This window comes from Mustela erminea, chromosome 12 (genome assembly GCF_009829155.1).
Source record: "Mustela erminea isolate mMusErm1 chromosome 12, mMusErm1.Pri, whole genome shotgun sequence".
Taxonomy (NCBI): Eukaryota; Metazoa; Chordata; class Mammalia; order Carnivora; family Mustelidae; genus Mustela; species Mustela erminea.
This window is the reverse complement of record NC_045625.1, coordinates 34,501,641-34,529,402: the sequence shown is the minus strand read 5'-3', so window position 1 is coordinate 34,529,402 and position 27,762 is coordinate 34,501,641. Positions and strand designations below refer to the sequence as shown.

At 51.0% G+C, this 27,762-nt stretch overlaps 1 protein-coding gene and 1 pseudogene across 8 annotated transcripts in view; both read right to left on the bottom strand.

Annotated features, from left to right (window-relative positions):
- PAX5 (paired box 5) overlaps positions 1-27,762 on the bottom strand; it is a 197,592-nt gene that overhangs the window by 141,026 nt on the left and 28,804 nt on the right. For all 8 annotated transcript variants that reach the window (XM_032306380.1, XM_032306379.1, XM_032306384.1 and 5 more), the window contains exons 4-5: positions 26,773-26,837; positions 22,749-22,877 (exon numbers count right to left, since the gene is read on the bottom strand). In XM_032306380.1, coding sequence (XP_032162271.1) covers positions 22,749-22,877; positions 26,773-26,837 — 194 coding nt within the window. The remainder of the gene's footprint in view (positions 1-22,748; positions 22,878-26,772; positions 26,838-27,762) is intronic.
- LOC116571215 lies at positions 10,276-10,351 on the bottom strand (annotated as a pseudogene).

Here is a 27,762-nt window from a genome sequence, read left to right as displayed (position 1 = left end):
AATTTTGATTCAGAGAATTTTAGAGCTTAGGGGGGGTTCTAAGTTCTCCTGCAGCTTCGCGCACAGCTTAGAAACTGAGGCCCAGGGGCCAGTAAACCGTTGTCCAAAGTTACCCACTCGGCGGCCTAACTAGAACTCAAACCTGGACCCCAGGTGCTTAGTTCAGGACCCCCTGCACTTTGTCTGGACACCTCTCTAATTCGTGTCAAGCCAATGAGCTCCTGTCAACAGAGAGAACTTCCTTCTCCACTGTTAACCTGGCCCGATGTGCTGTTATGGCTCCTTCGTGGCATTTAATTTAAATTTCCCAGCTGCAAGCCAAGGGGCTGCGCTTTGGGAAATCCTTTGGGAAATCGGGGCATGAGGGCTCTGCCCGGCTGTCTGCCTGGGGGAGGTGGCTCTTGGAGGTACAAGGCTGAGCCCAGCATGCAGGTCTCCCGAGGAGGCCAGGGCGGTGACAGTTTGTAAATCAGCCCTGCATCTGCTCAGAGCTGGCAGAGTCTGCAAACACACTAATAGACTTTTCCTCTGCCCGCAGGGAACGAGGGAGAAACAATAAACAAAGTTGGCGCCTCTGGGTGCAAGGGCTGAGATGAGGGGCTTACTGAGGGTGGGGAGAGGGCTTCTGGGCCTCCCCCTGCAGCACGCTGCCTCCCTTACCGCAAAATGGTAGTCCACCTTCCAGTAGTGCCAATCCCCACCTCCCAGATCCCCCAGTCTGGTTTCCAAAGAGTCGGGCCCTTGCCTGACCACTTACAGACCATGCCAGACACAAAAGGGTTGTGCAGTGCAGGGGCTCATGGGTCTGATCTGGCCACAGTGTGGAGACCCCACCAGGGGGAGGTTCCTGCGCAGGAAAGAGCGGATGAGGGGCATGAATACCCAGGTTCAGAGCCGGGTTCAGGAGATTATCAGGAGGGAAAATCTGCTGGAGTTAGTGGCTCCCTGCTGGCAGGGAACAGTTAGATGTTCTGGGCGGCCCCCCACCCCATGGCCCCTCTCACACCAAGCAAAATCCCCAGTGCATTGTACAGCACCTGCGTACCTAGATCAGTCCAAGGGGGCCGCCAGGCCCTGTCTACCACAGAGGCCACAGTGCCTACCACTGAGTCAGGAGCCACTAAATGGATGAATCTGGGTGCCCCGCCCTGCAACCGGGCCTTCCTGACCTTCCCTCCTCCCGCTCTCCTCCACTTTGCTCTAGCCCTGCAGGCCTCCTTGCCAAGCACACCCCTGCCTCAGGCCTCTGAATATGCTGTTCTCTCTTTCCGGAACATTCCTCCCCAGATATCTGTTTGACTCACCCCTCCCTCCCTTGATGTCTCCCCTTAAATGTCATCTCACCATTCTGACTACCCTCCACACACCAGCCTATACCCGCCCCCCACTCCCCAGAGTCACGCTCTGGCCCCTTCCCCAGCTTCGTTACCCTCCAGCGCCCTCAGCAACACGCTGTTTATTTTCCTTATTTACTTATTCTCTCTTCCCTTATTAGAATGTCGCTCATGAGGGCAGAGGTTTTTGTCTAACTTGTTCATTCCTGTGTCTCCAGGACCCAGAGCACATAGCAGGCACAAAATAAATACTTGGGAATGAATGGATAAAAGTGGACATTTCACCAAAAGTGAAAAACTAAACAAGTATAGAGGCAGCAGCCACTCTTCCAGGACCTACTGGGAAAGGATGGCCGCTCCCTGCCTGGGGGCTTCAGACGCTCCCTTCTATGCCTGGCCCGGGGCTAGGAAGACAGGGCCCCCTAAGGGAAATCAAAGGGGGCCATGAGGCCTGGTCTATCATGGAGGCCACAGTGCCCAACACTGAGTCAGGAGCCACTAAATGAATGAATGACTTTCTAGGAGGAAGTCCCAGCCTTGGAAGTGTTTAGATGACATGGATAGTGGTGGCTTGGGCACCAGCTCAGGCTCTGCCACTTGCCAGCTGTGTGACCTTTCACAGCTCATCTCGTCTGTGCAATGGACTCAATAAAATTATGCCAGGTCAGGGCACCTGGGTGGCTCAGTCTGTTAAGCATCTGCCTTTGGCCAAGGTCATGATCTCAGGGTCCTGAAACCGAGCCCCTTGTCTCCCTGCTCATTGGGGGAGTTGGCTTCTCCCTCTCTTTCTGCCCCTCCCCCCTTGTGTGCACTCTCTCTCTCTCTCTCAAATAAATAAATAAAACCTTCATAAGTAAATAAATTGTACCGAGTCTAAGCACTGAGTCAGAGCAAGCAGGCCGTTAGACCCCAAGCAAGCCAGCACCGTCTGCACAGCAAGCATCTCATGTGAGCCGATGAGAACCAGGGAGTGGGGAGAGGAGAAAAGAAGCCATTTGCTTAATTAAAAGGACAAGATGTACACAGAGAGGGGTACTCGGCTAAGCTGCCTCTCTTGGTTCAAGCATTCAACCATCTCTTACCAGTGCTCTGACCATAAGCACAGCCCCATAAGGGAACCCAGTCTTAGTCCTCAAGGGATCCCAACCTCCAGCAGGGAGATGGAGCCTGGAGATGGAGCTCTGATTCAAGCATGGGCAAGGACCCTAGAGGACCCCACACAGCAGGCAGTGGGGGCCCAGAGAGAGAGAGAACTATCTGGTGTTGGGGGGTGGGCAGTCAGGGATGGCTGGCCTCTTGGAGGGTGGAGGTGGCATCTGAGCCAGGATTTGGGCTTGGAGGTATGAGGAAAGATTCAGAGGGTATCCCAAACAGAGACCAGAGGTAGGAGGCTGCACCTGAGGACTGAGCCTCCCAGGAGCTCGGCACCCATGGAGTAGGGCTCATCTTTCACAGCACAGACAGAAAGCAGGTCATGCTTCTGTCTCCCCACTGCCAGATCATGCTCATAGTAGGTGCACAACAAATGCAGATATTGTCTTTTAACAGAGTCACAGAACTTCCCAAAGGAAGAGACCCAAGAGAGAAATTGCTTGTTCCAGTGGACCTCAACAAAGATAATTGAGTCTGTGAGTTTCTGTTACTGGGGAGAAATGATGGCATTTAGGGGGCAGAGTGGGATGGGGGGCACTCAGCCCAGTCCAGTACAGCGAAGAGCTGCCCGGTGACCACGTATCTTTGGAATGACCTATCATACACTCAGGTTGGTGAAAACTCTCTTTATAAATATTGGAACCTTGAACCTAACTGTTTTACTCTTAGACACAAATTTGGCGTTTTAATTTACACTGACTTTTCCAGGAATGCAACCATCACATGAAAGGAGGAAAGATGATGCTTTGTTTTGGTTGGAATTTTATCAAGATGTGTTTACAATTTCAAAAAATCAGTTTACTGATGGCAACACCACCAGAAGAATTGGTATTGCCAAAAAACACAGCTGTCCACATTTGTAGCTGCTGCGTTCATGGTGATTCTGTGCATAAGCGCTAGCAACTGACTATTATGTCTTCTGCTGTAGTCAAGGCTGGGCATTTACATAATGAAATACATCATTTTATTATGACTTCATTTTTCTTTCCCTCTTTTGTCACAATTGGGGCACTGAATTGAGTTTTTAAATTATATATATAGGTAGGTTTTCTTGTTTCTAAATTTCATTTTAGGATAGCAAAGGAAGCACTACAAAATATTTGTTTTAAGAAGGAACACTGAGTTGACAGGTAATCACTCTATATGCTTTCCGAGGCCCCTCTGGTTCTGCCTGTTAGCACTGTCTCATGTTAGGGACTATTCCTTAATCTGTCTTCCTGAAATAGGGATATATCCAGGGAGAGAAAGAGTTCTCCAGACCCCTTTTGAGAGACAGGAAGACAGGTGCCCAAATTAATTCTAAAATCAATGCACTTCCAGGGCATCTGGGTGGCCCAGGCGGTTAAGGGTCTGCCTTCCATTCAGGTCATGATCTCAGGGTCTAGGGATTGAGCCCCATGTCAGGCTCCCTGCTCAGCGGAAAGTCTGCTTCTCCCTCGTCCCTCCTCCTGCTCATGCTTTCTCTCCCACTCTCTCTCTCTCTCAAATAAATAAATAAAATATTTAAGAAATGTCTTGTTCCTAAAAGACAGCCCCTGCATTCCCCTTATCCTTTTTAGAAATCAGATTTCCAAATACAAATCCAGCTAGGACAGAGCGGAGAAGAGACTTCTCCTTCCTGCCTGCAACAAAGGAAAAAGCAAAAGGCCAGGGGAAGGAAAGACACCTCTGAGAGATCAGTGCTCTGGAGATCCTGCAAATATGCAGAATGGGCTTAGAGTTGGGGGGGCGGGGCAAAGCCTGGGGTGCGGTGGAAGAGTAGGGGAGGGAGGGGTGGGCGAAGGTGCTAGTTCTGCCACAAGTAGAGCAGGTAAGTGCACAGGCTGGGAAACAAGACTGTGTGGGTCTGAATCCTGGCCCTGCAACTAACTAGCTGTAGGACCCTGGGCTGGTGATTTCATCTCTCATCTTTTCCATCTGCAAAAAGGAAACAGAACAGCACCTGCACTTCCTTTTTTAAAAGATTTTATTTTTAAGCAATCTCTACACCCAACATGGGGTTTGCACTCACAACCCCAAGATTAAGAGTGGCACGCTCCACTGACTGAGCCAGCCAGGCGCCCCAGCACCTGTACTTCTTAAGGCTGCTGCGAGCACAGTGCGTGCCACACCGTGAATGCCTCTGTCTCACTGCCAACCTCACGGCTGAGAAAAAAGAGTATCCTTTCCTCCACTGCTCACACTGCCAGACCAGGGGGCGAGGGGCTGGGAACAAAGACCTCTGTCCCGGCTCCATCTCCCCTATGGACCACTCATCCCCAACGGAGCCTCAGAGATCATCAGTTGCAACTCCCCCATTTTACAGATGGGAATACCAGGACACAGAGGGGAAGAAAATAGAGCTCACGTGGCAAACTCGTGTTAGATTCCCAAGCTAGACTCCTTCCACACCAGCATGCTGCTTCTTACACACTCTAAGCATCCATTTGTGAATAAGGGGGATTGTCACATGGCAGCACTAGGGATCACTGAATGCAGTGACAGAGGGAAAAACCCTTAGCAAGCCTTTTTTAAGCTTTGGCCACCTCGGAATTTGGGCCATCGTGCAGCACACGGTAGGTGCCCGCCATATTTATCATAAACAATGCATTATCCTCTCTTGCCGAGCAGTAAACTGCCCAAGGGCAGTGACCTGTTAGTACCAGAGTACCTACCTAACACATGGCTGGCTCTCAGTAACTATTTGTTGAGTGAATGAATGACAGCATGCCTGAAAAAGAGAACCGGAAAAGAAAAAACAAGAAGGCACTCTGGTATCTCTAGTCAGAAGGAAAGAAAGAGATTGCAAGGAAAAAATCCTGTCTCTTATCCATTCCTTCCACATCTGGGCTTTGTGCCAAGCTCTAGGCTGGGCACTGAGGCTGAATGGAAGGTGGCCCTTGGAATTCATGGTCTGATGAGGGAGGCAAGAGAAGACTGCGGAGGCTTAGGGGCAGCCATGCAGCTGACAGCTTTCTCTGTGGGAGCAAGGAGGGCTTCCTGTGGGAGGTGCCATGCCACAAAGCATGGGGAGGCCAGAATGGGGATAGCGATGGAGGGAGGGCCACCTCTCCAGGGCAGAGGGTGTAGAGACAATGACCATAGTAAGGGGGGTGTGGGGGCGCTGAAATCCAACCCTGTATTTGTCAAGCCATGGCACTCGAACCAGGGATGCCTTTCTGCCTTTTTCTAGTCTTCCGCTCGTGCAAGAAACAAAAAGTGGATGTCAATGCAACGTGCGGCCTGACCAGAACCCCCTCGGCCCCAGGGGCCGAGGGAACAAGAGGGACACCAGGAGGACAGCCAGTTCAACCTGCAAAAAGCATCTTGCCATCCCAATTTCGCACCGCGGTCCAAGGCGAGAGCGGTGTGCACCATCCACCTCGGTCCCAGGCGACCCGGCAGCGTGGCCTGTCCTCCGCAGGCTGCGGGGTACACAGCGTCCCCGGGTTCCTGACATGCGCCGGGCCGGGTCCCCGCCGCCAGCGCGCGTCATCTGCTCGGCTGCCCAGCTCCCGGCTGCCGCCGCGCCCGCGCTCCCCGGGGCCCGGAAAGCTGGCATCCGTTGTTACCATAACAAACTCAATTGTTCTCAGCAGGGCCCCGGCAAATAAAGTCATTCATTAGGGGCCTCTCCCGGCCGCCGTGGGCTGCGCGGCAATCAGCGGGCCGCTCGCCGCCCCCTCGCGGGCCGAGACACGCGCCAGCGCTGTTACCTGCCGGGGCCGCCACGCTGTGCCCCGCGGCCCAGCCGAGGCCGCCGGCTGGGGGAGCGCCCGGCCGCCGGGTAGTTTTATCGCCCGACGTCAATTGACTTATACTGATTGGCTTCCCGCCGCCAAATGTCAATTAAATTGCAAATGCTTAGCGGAGCCGGGCGGCGGGCCGCCTCCTTCCCGAGGGCGCCGCGCGCTCCCTTCTTTTTGCGCCGCGCTCTGAATTTGCGGTGGAATTTATTTCTCCTTCCACGTCGCGGGGGAACATCCCGATACGCCGCTGGAAGGGGTTTGCCCGGTGCCGGGCCGAGGGGGACCGGGCGAGGAAGGGGGTCTAGCCCCTCTGGTCGCCAGGCGGCACCGCGGAATCCCTGGAAATTCCTCAAAGGTCCTGGCGTCTGAATCCTGCTGTGACCCTGAGTAAACCCCTTCCCGCTCCGCTCGGGCCTGGCTCTCTTCCACCGGCCTGGGTCTGGGCGCTGGACGAAGATGCAGCTCAGCCCGGGTCCCGTGTCCGGCCCTGCGGAGCCAGCAAGGTCTGGCCGAATCGCTACGGACGATTCACCTGGCGCCGACTCCGGGCACAGCGGTGTATGAGCAGCGTCTCATCTCAACAACCCTCTGAAGCAAATATTACTATTATCCTTCTTTTCCAGGAGGCCCAGGAGGGAAATCGCTGAGATCTCCCTGCCTGGGGAGCCAGATTTCAGAAGCCTGTCCCTTAATGACTGTGCGCTGGATCACAGGGGTAGGGCGGTGAAGACAGGATTGAGGGAAAGGGACCGGGCACTGACCTCTACCTGGGTACCTGCCACGTCCAAGAATTTGGCCAGGTGCTTTCACCCAGTATGGAATTCTCCCAGTAATTGCAAGACCTAGGTGGTTCCCGCTTTCCAGATAGCAAAGCTGACCTTTGGAGAAGTTAAGGAATTGTTCAAGGTCACAGAACAGGCTCATGATATGAACTACAAGAACTTTCTCCCACCTACACGGAGCTCTACAGTTTACAAAGCACTTTCTCATGCACTGCTTCTCACCATGTCTGTACAAGACTCTGAGGAAGGCGCTCTGTTCCCTTTGGCGGAGAAGACTGAGGCCCAGAATGGCTTGTCCCAGATCACCAGCACTCACACTTATGGCCCTGTCCCTCCAAGTCCAGTGCTCCAGGGACGACCTCAAAGGGGCCTTGAGATGCGGACCACTCAAGCACAGCTCTGCTCTTGTCCGTCTCCCCCCCAACTCCCTTCAATTCTATGTGGAAGGAAGAGGGGAACACAAGTTATGACTGCAGCAGAGCTGGAAAATGCTTGGGGCGCCTGGGTGGCTCAGTGGGTTAAGCCTCTGCCTTCAGCTCAGGTCATGATCTCAGGATCCTGGGATCGAGCCCCATATCAGCTCTCTGCTCAGCGGGGAGTCTGCTTTCCTCCTCTCTCTCTGCCTGCCTCTCTGCCTACTTGTGATCTCTGTCTGTCAAATAAATAAGTAAAATCTTAAAAAAAAATTATAAAAAAAAAGAAAATGCTTAAGGTCATGGCAAGAGCAGGAAAGGGGGCTCCTGGGAAGTAAGCATTTTCTGTAGGGACCATACATCAGGGCCCCCAAAAGATTTTGCTATTTCTTTTTCCTCCGTTGTCTCCCATAAACCTCCTCTTTGCAGCTTGTCTGCTCCTTAAGGCTGTGTCTTTGGAGAGAGGTATGCAGGTTCTTAACTGATAAAATGTGCCAGTATTTAAAAGATACAAACCTGACCGATGGTCCTTTTCAGAAAAGAGATGTTAGTAGAACAAAAGTCCCATTCAAGAGTGCTGGATGGCGTTTGTGTCTCAGACAGAAAGGAAACGAAGAGAGAGAAGATGGAGGAGGAGGGAGAGGGGCAGCCGGGAGGAGGGAGGAGAGAAAAGGAAAGATCAGGAGCTGGAAGGGGTGTCTGGGCTCATCCTATCCAAACCGAGGACCCAGAGGGGAGGGACCAGACCCAGATCGCATAGTGAGATAGTGGCTGAACTGGGGTCAGGAACCCAGGCCTCTCTACCCCATGTCAGGCTCATCCAACCTCTGCAAGCTATCCACATCCACAATTTGAATTATTAGCTTCTTGAAATGCAGAGCTAAAGTTATGCCAGTATAAATTCTGGTAGGCACATCTTTCTTTCTCTTCTGACCCCTTGCCTGAATAATCCTGTCATTAGTCCTAGTGACTGAAATAAAATCATTTAAAAAAAGGAAGAAAAGAGGGAGCCCCTGGGTGGCTCAGTCACTTAAGCATCTGACTCCTGGTTTCAGTTCATGTCTTGATCTCAGGATCGTAAGATGGGAGTCCCATGTCAGGCTCCACACTCAGCAGAGAGTCTGCTTATCCCTCCCTCTCTGCTCCTACTCTCCCCACCCCCCACTCGCTCTCAAATAAATAAAATCTTTTTTAAAAAATAAAGGAGAGGGGCACCTGGGTGGCTCAGTGGGTTAAGCCTCTGCCTTTGGCTCAGGTCATGATCTCAGGGTCCTGGGATCAAGCCCCACATCGGGCTCTCTGCTTGGCGGGAAGTCTGCTTCTCCCTCTCTCTCTGCCTTCCTTTCTGCCTATCTGTGATCTCTCTCTATCAAATAAATAAATAAAATCTTAAAAAATAAATAAATAAAGGAGAAAACAAAAGAGCCAGGAATCTAGAAAGTTCTCAACAAAGTCATCAAGGAATCTGAATCCCGTATAAAAACTCTTTGCTCTGGGACGCCTGGGTGGCTCAGTCGTTAAGCCTCTGCCTTCAGCTTAGGTCATGATCTCAGGGTCCTGGGATTGAGACCTGCATCGTACTCCCTGCTTTGTGGGAAGCCTGCTTCTTCCTCTCCCACTCCCCCTGCTTGTGTTCCATCTCTCCCTCACTGTCAAATAAAAAAAAAACAACAAAAAAAAAAACCTCTCTGCTCTGATGACAGAAATAATAATAGCTATTTTTTAAACTTGCCATGCAACTGTCTATCAAAATATCACAAAAGACCATTTTTTAATTGCCAGGAGAAGCAGGAATTATCATCCCCTTTCAACAGACGAGGACACCGAGACTCAAAGCAGGCCCTTGTCAGAGCTCACACATCTAGTAAATGGAAGTGCTGGGTCCAGACTCTGCACTACCCTGCTGTGGTTTTAAAGCCTACCTGTCACCAGCCAACTCTTGCACTTGAAACTGAACAACTTGAAGGTGTGAAAACATAGCATGCACATGCAGGGCAGTGTTGGGGGGAAACTCAGAACTAGGGAACCTGAACAATGAAGCAGATTCTGAGCCAAGACCCCCCTTGAGCTCAGTCCAGATTCTGAGCCAAGACCCCCCCCCCACACCAGCTCAGTCCAGGAGTATGATAGGGACGGCAGAAATGAGAGGGAAAAATTGTGAACTTGAGAGCTGGGGGAATCCCACTGATGAGGTCTTATTGTTGTGACACTGTGTGAGGGTAAGATGAGGATGGTAGGTAAGGCTCCTCTGGAGCCACCCACCCACCCACGTGCCATTCCCAACACCACCACCCTTGGGTGTAGGAGCTACCTGGCCTTGGGCAACTTCATGGATCTCTCTGAATCTTATAAAACAGGGATGATAAGCATCCCTACTTGGTACGATGGCGGCAAGTTTTAAATGCATTAATAATTTTAAATATATACAGTCAACACTCCATAAGAGCTAGCCAGTACAATGATGCCAAACTTCGTTTGCGATCTGAGGCCATGATCTAGACACACCAGAACATGGGCTCAGGGGAGGAAAGCAGGACAAGGGCTGAAGGCACCAACGTGCCTAAGCATGTCTGTGCATGTGTGTGTGGTGTGTGTGTGTGTGGTGTGTACACCTGTGTAAGTGTATATGTGTATTTAGACCACGAGAGAGCTCCCTTCCTTTCCAGAATAGTTACCATGAGCTCCTACCTCGGGGTCCAGAGAGCAGAGCCTGGCGCACAGAGGCTGTGGGGTCAGGCAGGAGCAGGTGGGTGTTTGATGGGCAAGGGTCTGGGTTCTACCCAGCAGCCCACACCCACTGACCAGATGGGCTCCAGGCTTCTGTGATATCCAGAGTCCCACCCCCCCCAATGCCACCCCCACCAATTCATCCTTGCGCAGGGGCCATGCTAATCTTCTCTGTATCGTTCCAATTTTAGTATATGTGCTGCCGAAGCGAGCACCACCCCCACCAATTCAGTACATATTTGCTACCATGAACCAGTCCCCGTGCTGGGTATGAGGGTGACAATGGTGACCACTGCAGATACAGGCTCCCAGGGAAGACAACTGGCAGCTGTGCTATTTTTACCCACAGGCAGGTTCTGTGTGCTGCAGGTGGAGGCGAGGGAGCTAACAGGAGTGAGCACCAAGGAAGACATCACCCTGGAGCCTCAAGATTCAGAGTCACCCGGGCCAATGGTGGGTGACAGAGGACAATCTTCCAGGCAGTCAGAATGAAAAGCACCCTTTACTGAGCATGTAGCCTGCCCAGGGGTCATCTTTGGCACCTGACATGCATTACCTCGTATAATCCACATAACAGCCCAATCACAGGCATAACCGGGCCCCTCTTTTGCATATGGGGAAACTGAGGCTCAGAGAGATCAATAACTTGCCCGAAGGCACACGAGCAGACATGGCTGCAGTCAGCCCCAGAGCCCCCATGGCCTAACTCCACAGCCTGTGCTCAGATCTCTTTGGCGGCCAGCAGGAAAGAAGAAGGCATGGAAAGAGGGTTGGTGTACCTGGAGTCACCGTGCAAAAAGGAGGGTGGAGAGCGATGAGACTCCCAAGATGTGCAGGAGCCCGAACCACGGAAGGAAGGCGCTGCAGCCTCGCTAAGAGGTCTGGTGGGCTCTGAGAACAACGGGCATATCTGCAGGGTGAAAACCCTTCAGGAGAGTCACGGATCAGAACCGTATTCCAGAAGCCCAGCTGGGGCTGCTCTGTGGAAACTAGACTCTTTGGAGAAGTCAGGGACATTGCAGGTGGGGATGCACAAGGAAGCTACAGCAAGAGTCCAAACGAGATAAGAGAGTGCTTAGACCAAGGCAGTAGCAGTGGGGGCAGACAGAAATGAGAAGATTCAAGAGATGCAGTGACCTTGAGCAAACACCTGTCATAAGGCCTTTATTTGTGGTCATCGGCAGGGGCACAAACTTTCTGAGCAGTGGAATGTTTACCTCTGGCCAACTTAAATTCCAGGGAAGATGACACACTGCAACCCCTCCTGTCCTATAGGACCAAAAAAGATTGCAGAGCCTCTTCCGCCCTGCTATTTTATATGAAAGTCTGAGGGAGGGATTAGTATAACCCCCACAGATGGGAAGTGACCTCCCCAAGGTCACACAGCTGAGAGAGAACGATCACGAATCTAACCCCAGCTCTCCTGTTCCCTCAAGCACACCACAGAATGTCAGAGCCCAAAAGATCCCTAAAACCTCCTCTTCAAATCTCCACATTTTGACACGCAGAAAACAAGACTCAGAAAGAAGTGACTTGTCCAAGATCACACAGCAAATAAAGATGAGAACAAAGGACTTGACTCCCCGGAAGGTTTATATCAAGACAACTGCACCGTGGAGATCAGAAAGGACCAGACTGAGCCCCAACAAGGATGGTCCAGCCCCTTCCCGCCCTAACTAAATGTTGTGAAAGAAGTGAGACTCGGGGAGATGGTCAGCTTCCCTGGCCATGACCACCCTCCACTGAGTTACCAGCACACCAAGCTCACACATGGCCAGTTACACACTGCCCTGTTACCCCTCTTGTCCCCAACCCTGGACAGCAACTAAGCTGTGTTGGGTCAATAGTGCCACCTGGTGGCTAGTACTGGGAAGTGTCTGACCCCCCTGTGGCTTTACATCTTCCCCCTCTAGGCTTTCCACCTGGCAGGCTTTTCTGTTCTGCTCACACAAATGGTAGTTCATTTCGCTGCAAGCAATCTCCTTCTCATACACATCTTCTCTAACACCTTCAATCCTCCGTCTCTCAATTCTTCTCAAATGACCTTAGGACATTCTCTTTTTCTCCCTCTCCTCCTTGTGAGTCCATTAGTTCAAGGAAAGACTAGGGCAAGTGATAAACTTGTATCATTGAATACAAAAACTGGACACTCCAAAGTGAAATCTCTCTCTCTCACTCACACACACACACACACACACACACACACATTCACATGCCAGTGACCAACTACTGGCATTCCAGAAACACCCAGAAGCCCCTATGGAAACAGACAGAAATCTATCTTAATTGCCTTTCAGACCTACTTTTCTTCAAACAGCAGAAATCAAGATAAATACCAAACCTACAACTTTATTTCATATTATTCGTTTTCATTCCTATCCAGTAATATTTTCTGGAGTTTTCTCCCCACTAAAACCGTGGCCAGGGTAAGGTCTCAGGGATGTGTCGACCAGCACAGAGCTGAGCCGGGACGGGGAGATGTGGTTGGGTCTCAAAATGCCCACTCCCTGGGCTCTTAGGGAGCACTAGTGGCTGCTTTTTACCTTGGAGGAAACCTGATGCAGGGAGATCAGACCTCCAACCCTATAGATACTCTGCTGGAAATGAGGGAAAACTCTGGAGCTGTGCCTTTCCGTGGGAGCTCACATTTGGAGGAGGAGCAGGCACTGCATACCCCAGTGTGCTAGGGCAGGGTTTCCAAAGCCCAACACATCTTGTTTCTCCCTCCCCAGCTCAAAGACTTGCCATGGCTCCCACCGCCTTCAGGAACTAAGGAAAGGGGAAACTGATGGTACCTCTCCTTTTAACTAAAACCATTTAGCTTCTGTCCCTTTCTGTATGAATGATAAGTTAGCAAACTCAGGGTTTACTGTAGCCTGAAGCATAGATTCTCAAAATCTAGTCCAGGGACCCCTTTAAGGGATCCCCAAGACCTTTTCAGGGGGCCCTGTGAAGCCAAAACTATTTCACAATAAAACCAAGATTTTATTGGCCTAACTCACTCTCATTCTCTTACAAGTATTCACTGGAGTTTTCTGAAGGCGCTAAGATGTGTGATATCACAGCAGACTGGATACAGAAGCAGGTATGAGAATCTGGCTGTCTTCTATTAGGCCAGATACTAAGGAGATCTGCAAAATCGTCAAGCAATGCCACTCTGACTAAATGTTTTGGTCTGGAAAATAGGATTATTTCTTATTCCAAACATATGACTTGTGTTACTTATTTATCATTGTTATTTTTAATGAATTAGTAAATATTTAAACTTTAATGTTTTAATTAACCCATATAAACTAAAAAGCTCTTTGGGGGTCCTTGATAATTTGCAAGTGTTTATTTTTATTTATTTATTTGACAGACAGAGATCACAAGTAGGCAGAAAGGCAGGCAGATAGAGAGGGGAGGGGTAAGCAGGCTCCCCGCTGAGCAGAGAGCCCGATGCTGGGCTCCATCCCAGGACCCTGGGATCATGACCTGAACTGGAGGCAGAGGCTTTAACCCACTGAGCCACCCAGGCACCCCGATTTTCAAGTGTTTAAAGGGGCTCCAAGACCAAAAGCTTGAGAACCATTGTTCTAAAATACTGCAACAGAACTTGAGGTGGGATTAGGAGGTCGGAATCTTGATGCCACAAAAAACCTTAGTAATTCCTTGCTTCCCATAATACAGATGAGGAAACTGAGGCCCAGAGAGAGGAAGGGGTTCTAGCCACAGAATCAGGACAGGAACCCAGAGATCCTACTCCCTCGGGGCTCCGGCCTCTGTCTCATAAGTCTCTAGTAGGCTGGAGCCCTGTGAGGACCCTGAACCACAGGCTGCGGCCATGGATTCAACCATATTCCACAGCCAGAGAGAAAGGACTATGGGATTCTCTGCTCCACAGGGCGGGAGACACACAGAGTGGGGAAGAAAGCCAAGTTGCCTCCCACATCCCACCTTAAGTTCCCCTCAGGGAGCCTTCCCCTGTGGCTGAGGTTCTCCATCCCTTAAGCTGTCCCCTCAGCTCACCCCACAACTCTTGTTCTGGTTGATCTCAGAACCAACTCCCGGAGTGGAAAGCCTCACACTCTGCCAGCCCATCCTTTACATTCCCCAGGGTTCTCTGGAAACACCAGCATACAGCCCGTGGGGAAAGGAACCGGGGGTTGGGAGGGGAGGGTCTGGGCAAAGCAAGTGTGCAAACAGGCGCAGGGAAGGGGGGAGGGGGTATTCAGTGGTGTTGGCTCTCACACAAGCCTCTCACTCTCTGAATCAAAGTGAAACTCAGGGACTCAGGGGCCAGGAGGAACCGAAACCTAACTCCCCCCACCCAAGGGACAGGCCCTAGGCACTAGGGAAAGGCCCAAGAAGCCCCTCCAATTGGCCACCTGGCTTCAGGTCCCCTGCTTTACCAAGGAAGCCTGACACTTGTCAGCATGCCAGTGTCTGCAAGGCCAGAAGGACAGGGAAGAGTGGCCAGCCAGGCTGGGAGATGGAATCCCGGGTCCTTATCATCCCTGCCCCTAAGCATTCCCTGTACGCCCTGAGGCCAGGCCTGGGCGCTCAGAGCCTGGACTACCCCATTTGCTGGGTGTGGACTGAAGGACCTCAGTTTCACTGTTTTGGACTACAAGAGGTGTGGCTCCTTGACCCTGCCCCGCTGCCTTCCCTACCTCACCCACCCCTGGCCTAAGAACCGACTCCCCACTTCCCTGACCACTCCCCACCCCCACACACAACCACACTGGGACAGGTCAGGGTGCTGCCTCCCACAGGCTTCCGCTGCCACAGACTGGATTCAGACTTGTTCTTCAGGGTCCATCCTGGGGCTCCAGAAACTCAAAAGCCTTCGGGTGGAGAAAACTGGAAGATGAGTGAACAGCCAGCAAGTGGAGTAAGGAGCAGTGTGAAGACCGCAGACTCAACAGCCACACACGGCTGTTGCTATGTGGGAAAGTCCGCCCTGGGTCGCCAGATTGGGGTTTTGGGGGTTTTTTCCCAAGAAAAGCCAAACATCCATATATGAAACCTCCCAGTTTTTAAATGTCAGTAACTCATTCAAAATTATTTTAAACGTGAGGCAAGCCAAGTAGAGCATGACCATCAGGCTAGCCATTGGCACCTGGTTTCTAAGTGATACCTCTCTCGGCAAGCACCCTGGTTCTGAGTCCTGCACAGACAGACCGAAAAAGAACTCAGAGAAGGGCCCCTGCATGGCCAGCCTGAGGAGACATCCAGGGAACACCTCACGGAGGGCTAGGGAATGGGGTCTGCTCTGGTGAATCCCCAGGAAAGATCGAGACAAAATGGTAGTCACTTCCTTCCCTCTCTGCAGAGCCTCTCTGGCCTCCAGCCTGGGCCTGATGAATCTGAGGGCCTCAGCCAGCTGCAAAGGACTACTGGTCCAACACTGGAAATCCCCTCAGGGAGTGGGCTGGCTCTGGGAACCAGGCCAGGTGAAGAGACCAGCATCAAGGGCTGCATTCCTGTTGGAGAGCCCTGCGTGGAGAATGGCCCAGAGACAGGAGATCTCAGAGAGAGGCACAGGGAGTGGAATCACAGAAGGGATGAGGAAGAGATGTGGGAAGCAAAGCAGGAAGGTCAGGGCTCATTGCCAAGAGCTAAGGTTAGCCCTGGAATATCAGCAGGGGTTGGCTCCCCTCCCCTGCAACTCCCCCACCCGCCTCGCACAGGTTGATGGGGTTGCTGGTGGCTTTCAACAATGGGGGCAGCAGCCAGACCCAGGAGAATGGGAGACATGGGAAAGAAGAAACAGATCACATCAAACAGCAGCAGGATACCAAGGACATTCTGAGGAATCCATTCTCTCCCTCTGGGTTTTCCAGATTTTTACTCTGTGACCTGGTTGGAGCCCTTCTCTTCTCCAAGCTTGTTTTCCCTGCTGAATAATGACTGGAATGACCTGTCTTAGATGTTCTCCAAGGCCCTTTCCTCCAACAGGGGAGTCTTGAGCTCCACGCTGGTGACCCCAGACGCAGGTGGTCTGCCTTCTGTGCTCTACCTTGGAACCTCTCCTGTGTACCTAGAGGCTCTCTTTGTGGGAAACTGAGACTGGATCTTTTTATTCTTCCATCACGGGGGCTAGAAGACCAAGATCCCGAGGGAAAGGAAGCAAAGGAAGGCCAGTGGCCCTTCCTTGTGCTGCCGACACGTGGGGGCACTGTTGTTCAGTCTTGATGCCACACCAGTCTTACAAACAGGAAGTTGGTGGTGGGCAGATCCGCTTGTCTCAGTCGCCCAGAGAGAACTCTGACTGGGGCCAGCCTGCCTTCAGCCGGGGGCTGGCCTCACACACTCTGGCCCCAGTCTCCCTCTGATGATTTAATTTTATCCTCACAATAACCTGACAGGCTCGTGCTGCCTATGTTCTCCAAATGATAAAGTAGAGGGTCAGAGAGATTAAGTAACTTGCAGAAGATGTCACCACAAAAGTCCTCACATCACTCTGTCCCTGGCCTGTGAGCCTTGTCCTTTCCTCGATGCCTCACCGTCTTATCTGGGGCTCTCCAGAGAGATCAGAGATCTGTGGAATCAAGGGCTGCTTATAGGGGCGCCTGGGTGACTCAGTGGATGAAGCTGCTGCCTTTGGCTCAGGTCATGATCTCAGTGTCCTGGGATTGAGCCCCCACCCCCCACCCCTCCCCACCCCTGCACTGGGCTCTCTGCTCAGCAGGGAGCCTGCTTCCCCTCTCTGCCTGCCTCTCTGCCTGCCTCTCTGCCTACTTGTGCTCTCTCTCTCTGTGTCAAATAAATAAATAAAATCTTTTTTAAAAAGCGGGGGGCTGCTTATAAGTCCTAACTCAGGAAGCGGGACCTTTCCACACATCCCGTTCCCTTCTGGGAAATCTGAGAGGGGTCTCCGCACCTTCTGCTCCAGCCTTCCATCCCAAGCCCTGAAGCAGCAGGCAGGGTCTGAGTGTCCGGCAAGGAAAGGGGTCCTAATAGAAGATGATCAGGGTCTGCTCATGCTCAGGGGGGCCTGTGGTCTGGGGGCTTCTGAAAGTCCTTCCCTCCCTGCAGTGGTTCCCATGGAGGTCTGCAGAGCAGGGCTGAGCTGGGGCTTCCAACCTGAGTGAGAGCGGAGCAGGGGGTTGGTAAGAGGGATAGCAAGAGAGAACACCAGAAGAGGGAGAGAGAAGTGTGTACGTGTGTTTGAGCATGTAAAAGTTGTGTGTATGTGTGTGAGGGTGTGCGTCAACGTGTGTGAAAGAGTGTATGACAGTGTTGTGAAAGACAGTGTGTGTATGTGGTGTGGGAGAGTGTATTTGTATATGACAGTGTGTGGCAGAGAGTATGTGTGTGTGTGTGTGTGTGTGTGTGAAGGTTTGTGTGTGCAGTGTGTGTATGTGTATGAGATTGTGTGACGAAGAGAGTGTTATGAGAGTGTGTAAGAGGGCGTGTGTGTGTGTGTGTGTGTGTGTGTGTGTGTGACAGAGTGTGTGTGTAGTGGGGGATGAAAGAGAGAGAAAGAATGCTAGACCAGGAGACAGAAGCAGACACAGGAAAAAGTCTATTAACATAAACAGCGGCAGATGCACCCCCAAATGAAAGTCATGGGGAGGGATACAAAGACATAGAGACAGGCACCCCCAGAAAGAGGGGTAGACCCAGTCATGACAGGAGCCCCTGCTAAATGCCCCCAAACTTCTCCTCGATGGTCTTGCTAGACTTGGCATCTCTCGGAAAGGACAGGTCACCTAGCGGTTTTAGATGACTTTCCTGTGCCCTCTTTAGGCAGAGAGCAGTCCAGGGTCCAGAAGGCCAGAAATTCTACCTACAGTGTATCCTCTCCTGCACAGAAAGCAACTCAGGCTCCCACAGTCCACGCTGGTGCTGGACTGAGCAGCTTTCTGAGCTAGTAAAAGGGATTTTCACTCGGCTGACCTTGGTGTGTTCAGGGCCTTTCAAACTCTGGGGGGCTGAGGGGAGGGAGAAGTCGAGGGGACCTGAATGGGAGCCCCAGAGATGGTGAACAGAGGCCCCACCAGAGATCAAAGGCCCAGGAAGAAACAGAGGGTCGGGGCTGCCCTTTCACCCATGGCCACTATTCACAGCTCCACCTCTCTGCCAAGTCCACCCTGGGGAGGGAATCACTGCTCTCAGTCTTTGTACCCCCTGCCCAGTGGGATTCCTGAAGCCTATCCTGGAGACTTCTCTGTGAAAGCTCTTAGGCTGGCCCAAGGAGGGGAGGAGGCTGCGTCTGGGCAGCACACCACCCTGACCCTCAGTACTATCCACAAGCCCCCTGAGCATCTCTGGGCACTGTGCCCTGTGACAAAGAGCAGGCTAGGGAGAGAAACCGTGTGATGTGTGGCCTCTGCCCAGTCAAGTCCATGTGGATGGCCACCTCCGAGTCAAGCGGCAGGAAGGAAAAACAAATAGGTAGAACCAATTTCAGACAGAGAGCCAGAGAAGCACATGCTCCCCCGATTGGAATAGGTCTCAAAAGTCACAGAGTCCTTTGGCACCTGGGTAGCTCAGTTGCTAAGCTGCTGTCTTCAGCTCAGGTCATGGTCCCAGGGTCCTGGGGTCAAGCCTCACATTAGGCTCCCTGCTCAGCCGGAGGCCTGCTTCTCCCTCTCCCACTCCCCCTGCTTGTATTCCCTCTCTTGCTATCTCTCTCTCTCTCTCAAATAAATAAAATCTTAAAAAAAAAAAAATTCATGGAGTCCAAATCAGAATGCCTTATTTGGCTCTCCTGCCTCTCCTTTGTCTAGCCCCTGCTCATACATCTGATAACAGGGAGCTCATTACCTTTACAACCGAGTGCTCTCATCCTTGGCCCAGCCTGGCTGCTGTTTGAAAGCTGTTCCTGGCCCTGAGCTGTGCTCTGCCTCCTAGGAGCTTCCTGCTGCCAGCCCCAGCTCTGCTCTCAGCGGCCCCAGGGCCTTCTCTGCCATATGAGCCACACACAGCTCATCTGAGATTCAGACACAGTGGCCATATCCCCGAAGCCAATCTTGGAGGCAAACATCCCAGGGAGAGTCCTAGAATTTCTAGACTGAAAGGGCCGTTGGCAATCCACTAGTCAAACAGTTGTTCTAACTTGTTTGTTTTTACTACAGAACTCTTTATTCAAATAGAGCTTTCTGTGGAAGCCCAAAATACCAAAGAGAAACCCTCCAGATTGAGATTACCCATTCCCCCCGCTTACTAATTATGAACACTCAACAGGCAGAGGACTGACCCATTCCACCAAAGAGCCCTTACTAAGCACCTATTATGTGCCAAGCACTTGTACCAAAGCCACATTACCCAATACAATAGCTGCTGGGCATATCAGGAGGCTCCTAAACACGGTGAAATGCAACTGAGGGGCTCCATTTTAAATTTTCATGTGATTTTAATTATTTTAAATTTAAAAACAGAAGCAATATAAAATATTCCTGCTTTGATAAAGGGCCACTTCTTAGGAAGAGGCTTCCTGGGTCCCTTTGGTCAGAATCAGCCCCTCCCTGCCTTGCTCTCCCGCTCTGGTGTTACTGCCCATCATGGCAGCAACTTACACGCTGCCAGGTGGAGGGACTTCGGGCTTGCCAGTCTTGTCCGCCAGCCCATGAGTTCTAGAGGGCAGCCCTTTGTGACTAGACTCTATGACCACCACCCCCAGCCCTAAGGCTTGGGCAGAAGAGTGGCACCAGGAAATGCCCAAGTCCTAGCTGGAGATGACTGCAAAGCAGAATGGAGCGAGCAACGCCACTCTATAGGGCCTCAGTCTCCTCACCGGAGAAATGGGAGTGAGGATTCCTCTCGGTCTCTTCCCCTTGGCCTTCTATGCCTCTCTCCCTCATGGCCCTTCCCTCAGGCTGCCAAGGGCTCCTGGGGAAAACAGTGCCATGGTCTGCAGCAAGGAGCCAGCCCCACCATGGACTCAGCAATGCTGGTTTCTGACCTTCTCACCACACTCTCGGCAGCATCCAACCTACTCTCTAGGCTCTTCTGCCTGAAACTCTTCCACACACTGTTCCCAGGCTCTGCCCAGTCCCAGGCTGCTCTGCCTTCAAAGCATCTCTCTGGAGGGACCCAGGGGTAATAGATAGTGGGAAAATACCAGGGAACTAAGGCCTTCGGGGGCTCTCCAGCTCTTCCCGACTCCCCCGGCCACACCACCTGTGTCACCAGAACTCTTTGGAGCCTCGATTTCCTCCCCTATAAGATGGAGGTGGCATTTTCTGCCTCTTTAACTCCCCCTGAAGCCAGTGCAAGGATGCAGGGAGATAAAGAAAGAGGGCAGGAAAGGGCAGCAGGGAGCACCGTGGAATACTCCTCCCAGACAGTGTGTTGGTGGGAACAAGGGCACTTCTGCCCACCTCCCTGCTCAGTACACTCCTGGTGATGCAAGACGGGGAGAGAGGGAGGCTCTGGTTGCCAGCTATGCCTCCTCTCTTACCAATCCTGTCAGCTTCCAGGACTGTCATCAAATCATTCTCCCTTAGCCCCAAGACCGCAGAATAGATCACTTCCCAGGTCTTTCTGGGGATCAGGACTTGATCTCAAAGATTATCGAATCCCACCCACATCTAATTCTTGACACTCTTCTATAGCAGCCCCAGCACATGTTCACTTAGGCTCACTTCCATGCCTCTAGTGACAGGGTACTCACTACCTCTCAAGTTTGCCCCAGACACTCTCACATTTACATGTTCTTTCTTGCACTGGGCTGAACTCCCCTCTGTATCTGCTGCCCACTGGCCTTGAAGGCCAACAGCAAAGTCTCATTCCTCTCACCTTCCGTGCCAGCCCCCCAAATATTTGAAAGCAACAATCCAGCCCTGCTCATTCTTCATTGTATCAAAACAACCCCAGAGCCTCAAGATGTTTTCCAGGCACTATGATATCCAGACTCCTGTCTATCCAGGTTAGGGTCACCTGAACACATTTCCATCTGTCACTGTCCTTCTTAACGGCCAAAACCCCAAATGGGCCACCGTCCTCAAGGAATGACTTGATGGCACAGAGCAGTCTAGACCAACAACACACCTGCATTCTGACCACTCAATACATTTCATTTATTTTTAAAATTTATTTATTTCAAGTAGGCTCCACACCCAGTGTGGGGTTTGAACCCACGACCCCAAGATCAGGAATCACAGGCTCTACCCACGGAGCCAGCCAGGCGCCCCTTGAGACCTTTAAAAGCAGCATGAGAAGCTAAACAGTGGCCGCTGATCAGAGACTGAAAGCCAGTACGGTGTTCCACAAACGCAGTGAAACAGCCCTCCTCCCCCAAATCAGGACCTGTCTGTTTGGTGGAAAACATCAAACCAGATTTTTTTTTTCTCCAAAAATCTCTGCTGGGATCCCTCAGCCTGTGAGGGAGTGTCACACAACCCACCCCTCCACCGTGATCAAACACAGCTGGGTCCCAGCTTGGGCACATCTGCTGCGTGTCCAGGTGACAATGGGAGAAAAGATGACAGCATCAACCCCATAAACCAACAGAGATGGTAGGCCTACTGCCTCCTGCGGTAACACAGCACAACACCCGCTGAGTTAAAGATTTCTGACATCTGCTCCAAGTGGCAAGAACAGTGGAAAGAGGTGAGGTGGGTTCCGAAGCCGTGAACCACCCCCACCCACCCCCTCAGCTCCAAACGGAGGCCCCAGGCCCAGCCTCTGCACTCCCGGAACACGCAGACCACAGGCCAATCCACCGCTGGGCTGACTCAATTTTCTAGTTACAGATCTTAAGTACTTAGGCATGTGCTCACGAGAACATACATCCCTTACAGGGAGCCGAGAAAGGGAATTGTGCCGAGGAACAGAATAATTGAATCAAGATTTCTGTCACGCGGCTCTCAGGCCCTAAACCATAGGCATTTTTTTTTTTTTTTCCCCTTTCCTGACGAAGGTCTTACAGACTCCCAGGGGTCCGTTTCTCCTCTCAAACCCATTAATGTCAGCCACACTGGCAGCCTGTCCAGGCCACAGAGAGCCAGGTAAAGGCGGGGCAGTGTCCGGGATGGAGATGGCCAGCTCCAGAGACCCAGCCAGCAGACGTACATGGGGTTTGAGAAAAACCAACTGGGAAGATTGTCATCTTTGTAATCCCGGGGTTGGGGGGGGGGCACCATACTCCTTCCTCCCAGACCCAGGGGCAGAGATGATATGATACACTTCCTCAACCCCCGGCACCACCACTGCTGGAGGCCTTCCTGGGAAAGTGTGCACAGCCCTTCCAGAAGCTACCCGCTGACCTCTCAGGGCAGGGCACCCGACACCCCCTCCTGAGCACCCCTAGTGCTCCTGTACAGAGGGGACAAGGACATGCGCACACCCTTCACGTCCTGCCCTCAGGCATCAGATCTGCACAGCGGTCTTCTCATTCACCACCAAGCTCAGGCCACAAGGGTTGTGCCAGGCCCACTCTCCTCCAGCCAAGGGGTAAAGATGAGGGCAGGCCAGTGGGAAGCCCCCAGTTCCCAGCTCGCAGCCCCGCTGCCTCTCCCAGAGCACTGAGCCCCTTCCCGCGCATCCCCTCCACCTGGGGACTCAGGGGCTCTGCAGGCAAGCAGGTGCTCAGTGGGCATCTTCGCTTCCGCCCCCGACTGATCGCCCCACAGTAGAGCCGGGCGGGTTCATCCGGGACAAGGCTGTGTGGCCATCTCTTACCTTCATCCCTCTTGCGCTTGTTGGTGTCGGCGCTGGGGGACGTGATGCCCAGGATGCCGCTGATGGAGTACGAGGAGCCGGCCGAGTCCGTGCTCACCGACGACACCTGCGTCACGGAGCCCGTGGACACTGTGCAGAGGGAGAGGGGCGGTCAGGGCTGCAGGGGCGGGCGGGCGGGCGCTTTGGGCGGCCAGCCCAAACAAAGGCGCTAGCCCTGCACTGGGCTGATGCGACTGCCGAGCAGGGGAGTGCGGGGCGCAGGGAGTGTGCTGAGTGTGTGCTGAGGACACTCGCCCCACGGCAGCTGCTACTCCTGGGCTTTGTGAGCAGCCCCCAGGGGGACGTCTGCCCAGGTTTTCTGCTGCTGGGGGCGGTGAGAGGGAGAGGATGGGCTGCCAACAGGACTGGCGGTGCAGAAGGGAGCACGGGACAGTGTCAGAAGGGCACTCGCGGGGTGCCTGGGTGGCTCAGTGGGTTAAAGCCTCTGCCTTCGGCTCAGGTCATGATCTCAGGGTCCTGGGATCGAGCCCCGCATCTGGCTCTCTGCTCAGCAGGGAGCCTGCTTCCTCCTCTATCTCTCTGCCTGCTTCTCTGCCTACTTGTGATCTCTGTCAAATAAATAAATAAAATCTTAAAAAAAAAAAAAAAAGAAGGGCACTCGCTCCAATCCCAGCCTGTCTAAGGATGCAGGAAGCTGGGAAATGGAGAAGAGAGAGAGTGGGGAGCTGGGGCCCACCACCAGCCTTGGCTAAAATAAAAAGACCTAGATGACTCATTAAGCAGGTTCAGTCCCTGCTACAAATCCACCCCTCCTTGCAAACGGGAGGGCCTGTCCATCCCTACACACAGCCAACAAAACTCCAAACGGCAATCCATCCCGTCTTTTTATAGTTCCTCACCCTTTTCTCCTTCCAGTTTACCTGGATTCTAGTATTTAATATTAATTATGCAATAATGATAGGCTATAGAATAGACTCTATATTGTGCACACATCCTATACATTGACATATAGAATAATGATAACTAACGTTTTCTGAGAACTTCCTCTGTGCCAGGCATTACTGAAGCATTTTTTTATTTAATTCTAAGAACAATCCTATAAGGGAGGCAGTATTATTATCTCATTGGAAAGGTAAGGGAACCAAGGCCCAGAGAACGGTAAGTGACTTGCCCAAGGCCACAGAGCTCAGAAACTGAAGTCTGAACCTCTCGAGTAAACTGTTCCTCGTTAAGGAATCATGAAAGACAATTCTATGCTTCACATTAGTGCAGTGCTTTTCATCTGATGGTTCTAACAACCTAAAATGCTATTATTTTCCCCATTTGGTAAAGGAGGCTCCACAGGTAAAGGGATTTATTTGCTCAGAGTGATCTAGCCAGTAAGCAGTAGCCCTAGAGCTTAGCCTTGGGTCTGCTGACCTCAAGTCTAGACTTCCCCCTGTCCGGAAATGGGCCGGGGTTAGTCACTTAGGGTGACTGAAGCCAGGTGTCTACATTCGTAAGGATAAGCATTGGGGAGGGGAAGTTTCATGCAAGTCTCACATTAACTCCTAACCCCAAAGTCCAAGGGAAAGACCAGTCAGTCAGTCGTCAGGGTCCTCGCAAGCTCTCCAGCTGAATTTCCATTTCGGGGCTGTGGGAATTCTTTCTTGGTTCATTAAAACCTACAAACCAATCTCAGACACATTTCCTTGGGCTATAACTAGCTGGAGGCAGGTGGAGCCGCCTTTGACTCTAAAGTGTAGGAAATTACAAGAAATGGTGGTGATTGCATGAGAAGTTGTTTGTTGCTTTCCTTGGAGCATATCCAGCTCTTGCTCCTACAGACCTAGAGGGAACAGTGCCTTTCTTCTCATATTTGAGTTAGATTTTTAGATCTTCCTTAGGAGACACAGAAGTAGAAATCGTTAACTTCTCTTTTCCTTCACCAGAAGAGGCTCCTCAAAATAGATTTATGCAAATCTCACAACCTTTTCTGTATTAAGGTGCAAAGAACAGAGGAAGAAAGAAGATCACAAGTCACTTGGTACTTTAAAAAACAACCACCACGTACAGTCAAGGCTCACCATGTTGCCAACAGAGCCAATGACATTTTGTGATTGCACTAGACTCCCAAGACCCAAGTTCCAGTCCTGGCTAGGCTCTGCCACGTACAAAGCAGGGTGCCCTTGGGCTAGTTAATCAATCTCTCAACTTCTATTTCCTCTGCCCTCAGTAACTTTGTAAGCTATAAGGGGCTGTACACATATAAAATGGATCTTTTATAAAAATTGCTGAGACGAAACAAGGCATTCTGCTGACCTACAAGTAGAATTGTTCCTCTAACCCAACTGTAGCACTAGTATCAGTACTTAGTCTGATACTCATTGTTCCCTGATCTGAAACAGTTAAAGCTACAAGTGAAAAATCTCAGCCACAAACATTTCCCCAGGAACCCTCCTCAACCCTCTTCACCCCAGCCAAGAAAGCTGGTAGTTCCCTTCCTTTGGCTCACACAATGCCCTGTACTTTCTTCTTGAGTCTTATCTCAGTGTTTTGCAAACTTCTCTTACACTCCCTGCTCAGACTGAGAAGCCCTTGAGATTAGGGATTAAGTCCTGCCTCCTTTAAAACACCAGTCTCTTGCAAAGCAGGGGCTTAGCAAACACTTTCTGAATGGACTACTAAAGGAAAGTTATTTATTTATTCATTTATTATTTATTTACTTTTAATTTATTTATTTAAATTCAAATTCAATTAATTAACACATAATGTATTATTTGTTTCAGGGGTACAGGTCTGTGATTCATCAGTCTTATATAATTATTTTAGGGGCACCTGGGTGGCTCAGTCAGTTAAGCATCCACCTTCAGTTCAGGTCATGATCCCAGGGTACTGGGATGGAGCCCCTGCATTAGGCTCCCTGCTCAGCAGGAAACCTGCTTCTCCCTCACTCTCTGCCCCTCCCCCCTGTTCATGCTCTCTCTCTCTCTCTCTCTCTCTCTCTCAAATAAATAAATAAAATCTTAAAAAAAAATTATTCTATGGTAGGGAGGAATTTTCTCTTACCTTTATCCAAAGAGGCAACCATGGAGAACCAAAACCTCAGGGAGCATCTCATTTGTGCCTCTCAGTCCACAAATGGGGAAACTAAGGCTCAGAGAAGTAAAGGGACTTACACAGTTCACTGGATGAGTTCGTGGCAGAGCTGGAAGTATAAGCCTGGCCTCTACCCATTCCCCCATCACCATGGGAAGTTCAAGTTTGCAGTTAAAGAGGGAGCGACATTACACAGTCTGAGACATTATTAAGCAATAGGGACTGTCAGAGGCTTACTGAATGGCCACCACTCTTTTATAGGAGAACAACCTTACCCCCAGTGACATGTCACTGTCATCTCACAGTCTTTGTGGGGAAAGGAAAGGCACGGGGAAACTTCTGGACTCCTCAAAAGGACCCCCAGGCTTCCAAGCGCTGCTCCCTCAGACTATCCCCTGTGAGTGTCAAAACCCCCACGGCAGTCCTCAACTGTTCACGGAGTATATGAGATCGAAGCGAGAGAGGAGAGAGAGAAAGAGAGAGAAAGTTTGGGAAGTTTTGCCACATCTTCACTCAAGACTGCAAGTGCACAAAGAATTGTGGAAGAGCTGGTTGATAGAAGAAAAAAACACATTCAAAACTACTTACTGACTAATGATGCAGAAAATGTTATGAATAAGTATCCCTTTCTTGATTTATTACTTTAATTATCTGACATTCTATAGACCCCCATTAGTGGATTTTTTTTTTTTTTGGCTTAGATTTCAATTTTCTGTCTCATGGTGAAAGCTATTTATCATAATAATCAGTAAAATTCAAAACCTTTTAGCAGTATTTATAAAATTCATTTACCAGGTTCAGCCCTTGGAGAATGACAAAGAAGGCGCATTAGTACGTGTGCCGAAGTGTTTTATGCAGAATTATCTGTCCATAAGAATGATTAAAAGTTCTTTAGAATATTTGGAACCCATTAGATTTTTAAATTTTTTTTAAAAGTTCTTCTTACCTATGCTGTGACTGGAAGCTGGGACTGGCTGGTTGGGTGGTTGTTGTACTTTCGTCCGGATGATCCTGTGGACAGGTGGGAAAGAAATAAATGGTTATTTGCCATCGTGGAGAATATTTCTCAACTAGCTCTGCACGGACAACCAGAAAAGCCATATCAAGCTGGAGCAGAGAAGGAGGGAGGCTATGACCCTAGATTGGGAGTTAGAGGGTCCAAAGAGCTATGGACTAGTACCAACTCATCCCCTACCTCCCTGGGTGTCTTGGGATAACTTGTGCCCCTGTCTGGGATTCAAGGGCCTCTTCTATAGAAAAAGTATGATATGTTAGTGTTATGAATGGGCATCTTTTTTCCTCTGGAGCAGCTGCAGCTCCAGAAAGAACCTCCTGAGTAATGTTAGGGAGTTTCTTCCCTTCCCTGGAACTGTGCCCCTCCTCAGTGGAATGACAGGACTGAACCAGGTGACCTCTCTGTTCCCTGGGGGTCCATGTGTTCTTGTTTTCTCTGCCTTAGAGAGCCACAGAAGGAGTCACATCCCCACCTGTCAAAAATTATCAAGGAAGCGGATGTTTATTGCTCTCAAACTAAAAAGGGTTAAAGGGCTGGCTTGGCTTTGCTACAAGGAGCCCTCCAAAGTTGCCTTGTACAAAAATCTCATGCTTAAGCTCGAACAGGGCCAGGAACCGGGGATGTTCTGGCCTGTCTTTCCAGAGACCTCACTCTAACTCTAATATGATGAACTTGATTGTGACCCTGGGCAAGTCCACTCCTTTGTGGGCCTCAGGACAATGAGGGAGTTGGAACAGATCACTCTACTTACTTTAAGTAATTAAATCCTTTTTTGGAAAAAAGTCTTCCAGAAAAGCCTACTGTATAAAAGGTGTAAGAGCAGTACTGCCTTCCCTTTGCACCTGCTGGCTCTGATGCTCCTCGCACAGCGCTGGACTCTGGGAAGCTTAGTCTGTAAATTTCTGTCTGGAACAACACACT